Below are 4,580 nucleotides of genomic sequence, written 5' to 3'. Positions count from 1 at the left end.
CGTTTCTTTCTGATCAGGGTAATTGTTGGGGAAAAAATGATGCACAACAGGCTCAGATTATTCCTACTGATGTCACTGAGGAATGCATGACATTTAGGCAGACAACACATCATTGTAGCTTTCTAAGGATTTTTTTTTAAATGTGGGCCTGCACTTTTATTTTGATGAAAATATCTTGGTGGCCATCTTGACCGTCTAGATTTGCGCAGAAGGACACCGCTAGCTGTCTAGTTTGAGCATGGCGTTGTTAGAAAATGGAAATTGTAACTGGTCTAACAGCGACAGTTAGCAAGGTTTTGCAGTTATCCGGCTTGTACGTGAATAAGAATGTTTCTGGGACCAAAAATATGGAAGAAAAGGCGTTAGAGGTTTATGGTAAAATCATCATTTAAACTACCTACGATATCGAATGTTGCTTGTTAGGTTTACTCTCAACTGAACTATCCACATTCTGAAACGACGCGCACTATAATGTGATCTAATAATGTGTCAAATCTAAAGTGTAATAGGCCTATTTTAGCTGCTCTCTACTTGGCTTATTTGTACACTAGTTTATACTGTGCAACATTCTGTATGGGGGGGAAATCGCATTTGTCAGTGTGTATTGTTGCTGGCAAATGGCAAATTATTGTTATTTTGCTGGTGTTCCATTTATCTTGTTAGCTTACTAGATATGTCTGGTTACTTTTTAAGTAGGATAGCTCATTGAGTATGGAAGTCGACCTGAAGTTTGTAGTGTTAGCATTTTAACACTTTCTGGTTGTGTTTCAAGATCTTTCTACTAATATGCTTACGCAAAAACAAAGAAGCCATTGTGTTTGTTTCTCAATTACAAAGCCAGGACTGTATACTGTACACACTGAACAAATCACTTTTAGTTTAGAACATGTTGCATTGAACTTTGAATAAACTAATCTTTTATCTTTTTGTAGATGTTATCCGTACCATTCGGGATCCAGAGAAACCCAACACACTAGAAGAACTAGAGGTTGTGTCTGAGAAATGTGTTGAAGTTCAGGAACTTGGCGATGATGAATACCTCATCATTATCAAGTTCTCCCCTACAGTACCCCACTGCTCTCTGGCAACGTTGATAGGTGTGTACAGTGTTGCGCAGAAAAACATTATTAAAGATTGAAGAGTAATTTAAAAGCATTTTAAGTGAACCTATCTGTACCTGTGCATGCAGGAGTTGGTAATATAACACAGTTAAATTACAGGGGTGGTTGTTATTCTGTTTTTAATACAATTATGTTATAATCTAGAAAAGAACATAAGGGAGTTCCTCAGTCCTTTTTCAGCCAGCAGCAGGGTGGTTTAGATGCTGATAAAGAAAATGTATTTATCTCTGTTACTTCATTATGTTTGGCTGTGGCTGAGAGGGTTAGAAATGAGGCTGTGTTCACATGGAACGTGTGTTTCGCTTGTCATCTGTCCAAAAAGCACAAGTAGGTTGTTTTTTTCCTATGAAGTTGAACGTTTTCAACTGAAAAAGACTCCCTGATGTGTAGACAAAAATGCTAGTGACGGTGTTAAAAAACGCTATTGATTTTTTTTTCAAAACATAGTCTACTCCATATTATTGTTTAAAACTGACATTGACAGCTTCAAAGCAAGCGTTACATGTGAACACAGGCTGATGCTTATATTATAAGATGAAATTTGACACGGTTTAATATTCATGACAAAACATACCGTTACATTCTAATGCCAGCCAGATGTTAAGTAAAGGAGTAGCCTATTATATAAACCTTTTGGTAAGGTTGGAATTTCTTAGACAAGGAGATATTAATGCTGAGTTTAAACGGTTCTCATGCACGTTTCAGTGTCCAAATCTGACAAATCACAATGCTTGTACAGGATATAGTTACCCAGTTTCTGAGTGTTTTCCACTACTTCCCTGTTCGAAATCAAGACAAGATTAAAACTTTTCTCAGTTATAGTAGCATATCAGTTGAAAGCCTAAAAAGTAAATCCCAGGCCTAACGTAAGCATCTGCTCTGATATTTCATCCGCCACCTTGTTTAGTGTGAAATGTTGCTAAGTTTATTCCCCAAGTGTTGCAGTCCTGAAATAAATACTTTAACAGCTTGGTCTGGGGCAGTGCATAACTAATCAGTGTAGCACAAAAGATGATTTTGAATAACACGTCAGGGCATAATAATATAAACATAATATGCATTGATAATGATGATGCTCCTAATGCTCTTGCACAACCACACCGCTGTTGGAAAACAAATCCTACAGGAAACACAGAATGACTAATTGTTTTAAACAATCAAGATTTTAATATTGACAAAAATAATGATGATTTTTCTGATTGGTCTAAATACAAACGTTTCATTAGGCTAAGACCTACATTCAGTGGCCTTGACATTTGAAACTGGCCAGGTTCCATTCATATCTAGGTTCCATTCATATACAGTTTGGTATTTCATAGAGCCCTCTTCACACCATAGTAATGTCAGTGAATGCCAAAGTCAAATGGGATTTATATTTCTTGCTGCCACAAATGAGCTGGTCATATGTTTAGCTGTTTATCTATTTGACCAGCCTTTTTTTGGTCAGGATATGGTCCAAGAATCAAATATTTTCTCTTTTTTTTATTGGTTTGGATGAACTAAAACAAATGTTTTATATTTTTGTTTGAAAACATGGATTTTGTAGATGAGGCTTTAATGATTTCTCCCTGCTTCTCACCCTGTTCAGGCCTCTGTTTACAAGTCAAACTCCAGCGATGCCTACCCTTTAAACACAAGGTGAAGACTGCAATCTGCCATTTGATTTCAAGGAAAGCACCTAGTGTACATATGTATGATTGGGGGGGGTTAAGACTAGTAGTAACCCATGTTTAATCTGTGATTTTAATATGGGAGTAGGCACTATTTAGCTTCCCACCTGTGTTATACCTTGGAATGGCAACTGCTGGTTAGAGATGATATACTTGTCTGTCTGTCTGTATGTATTATGTATGTATGTACAGTTGGAAATGTATGGCCTTTCACCTTTACCATGTATGTATGTTTTTGTTTACAGTTGGACATTTACATTGCTGAAGGAACACACTCAACTGAGGAGGACAGTAAGTACTCACTTAATTTAGTTTTGAATATTAACTAAATATAAATATCCTAAATATCTTAATGAGAAATGCAGTGTTGTTTGAAACTGGTCTGAATCTAAGTAATTGATTTATACTTTTGTTCCACTGCAGTTAACAAACAAATCAATGACAAAGAGAGGGTGGCTGCTGCAATGGAAAATCCTAATTTGCAGGAAATAGTGGAACAGTGTGTTATTGAGCCTGATGACTAGTGCTGCCTTCCATGTTATGTCTTTAACCACTGGAATCACATATTGACTGTGAGGCATCTGCTCTGTCTGTTCCCAAGAGGCATGTTCTGTTTCTCTGATGTGGCCTCTTTTATTCAAATTATATCAAAATGAATGAGGTTAAATCAAAATAAATACTGGATGTGGCGTGCTATGATATTGAAGCATTGCTCCTCTATCTACAGAACACATTTTCAAATCTAGTCTGCGGAGTGCAGAGGAAAATTCCTAAAAAGTGAAGTGCCATGGTGTAGTGGGATGGAATAACTCTGTAGTTTTGACATGCAGATTTGACTCAGACTTATTGTAACAGTATATTACATTAAAACGTTTAAATCAAGCTTTGCCGTAGGTTTTCCTGTGATTTAACTGCTGCTACAGTAAGCTACATACATAGTATATTCCTGAAATGTGATTTATATTTTATTTGTTTTTATTGTGTAAATTCTATTTTAATAAAGATTACTGTCCACCTTTATTCAGAGTGCTTTGCTTTGATGTCTTTTTCATACCCAATCCTGTCTTTTTCCACACACATTCTGTAGTTCTGTAGAGATAAATGTGTGCTGTGAACATTTCTCAAATACATTCGTTTTTTGTAAAACAAATGTCTGAAACTTGTCACTTGAAGAGCAAACCCCACACCAAATCTGCTGTTTCTCAACCTTTCACTATTTTTTCCAAAACATTACACACAGTGACACAACAATCACTATCAATTCGTTTCAAACTGATAAAAATTGATTCAATAATTGTTTTCTTAAAGGCACCCAGTGCAACTTTATGTAAACATTCAATGAAAAATAAACATTCAATTTCTAGTCTTTTTTGCACGTAGTAAGTTTCAATAACTCCATACCATTACATATCGACATTCAAGGAGCAAAGATGAGACGTCGTTGTGTGGTGAGAACTGATAGAAAATCGTAAACAACAACAATCGCCGGTGGGGAGAAGCCATTTTTCCATTGACTGGAACCTGCTTTATTTATTGTAGGTTACCAAAAAATAAAGAAAATGGCGGCGATTGTTGTTGTTATCAATTTTCTATCAGTTCTCACCACACAACGACGTCTCATCTTTGCTGCTTGAATGTCGGTATGTAATGGTATGAAGTTATTGAAACTTACCACGTGTAAAAAAGACTAGAAATTGAATGTTTATTTTTAAGCCTCGAAAGTTGCACTGGGTGCCTTTAAATCTACACACAAAACAGCAAAAACAGGGTTTTGTTAATTTATTTACAT

At 36.0% G+C, this 4,580-nt stretch overlaps 1 protein-coding gene across 2 annotated transcripts; it reads left to right on the top strand.

Annotated features, from left to right (window-relative positions):
* Positions 1-214: 214 nt before the first annotated feature.
* Positions 215-3,811, top strand: ciao2a (cytosolic iron-sulfur assembly component 2A). Of its 2 annotated transcripts, none has more exons than XM_080842123.1 (5): positions 215-375; positions 933-1,097; positions 2,710-2,759; positions 3,037-3,082; positions 3,215-3,811. In XM_080842123.1, the coding sequence occupies exons 1-5, from the start codon at positions 255-257 to the stop codon at positions 3,313-3,315; spliced, it is 483 nt and encodes a 160-aa protein (XP_080698249.1). In that variant the 5' UTR covers positions 215-254; the 3' UTR covers positions 3,316-3,811. The 2 variants fall into 2 exon arrangements, with proteins under 2 accessions (XP_080698249.1, XP_080698250.1); XM_080842124.1 differs by having other exon boundaries at positions 2,710-2,791.
* The last annotated feature ends 769 nt before the right edge of the window (positions 3,812-4,580 follow it).

The sequence above is a fragment of the Sprattus sprattus genome (assembly GCF_963457725.1).
Source record: "Sprattus sprattus genome assembly, chromosome: 7".
NCBI classification, from domain to species: Eukaryota; Metazoa; Chordata; class Actinopteri; order Clupeiformes; family Clupeidae; genus Sprattus; species Sprattus sprattus.
This window is presented reverse-complemented; position numbering and strand designations above follow the sequence as displayed.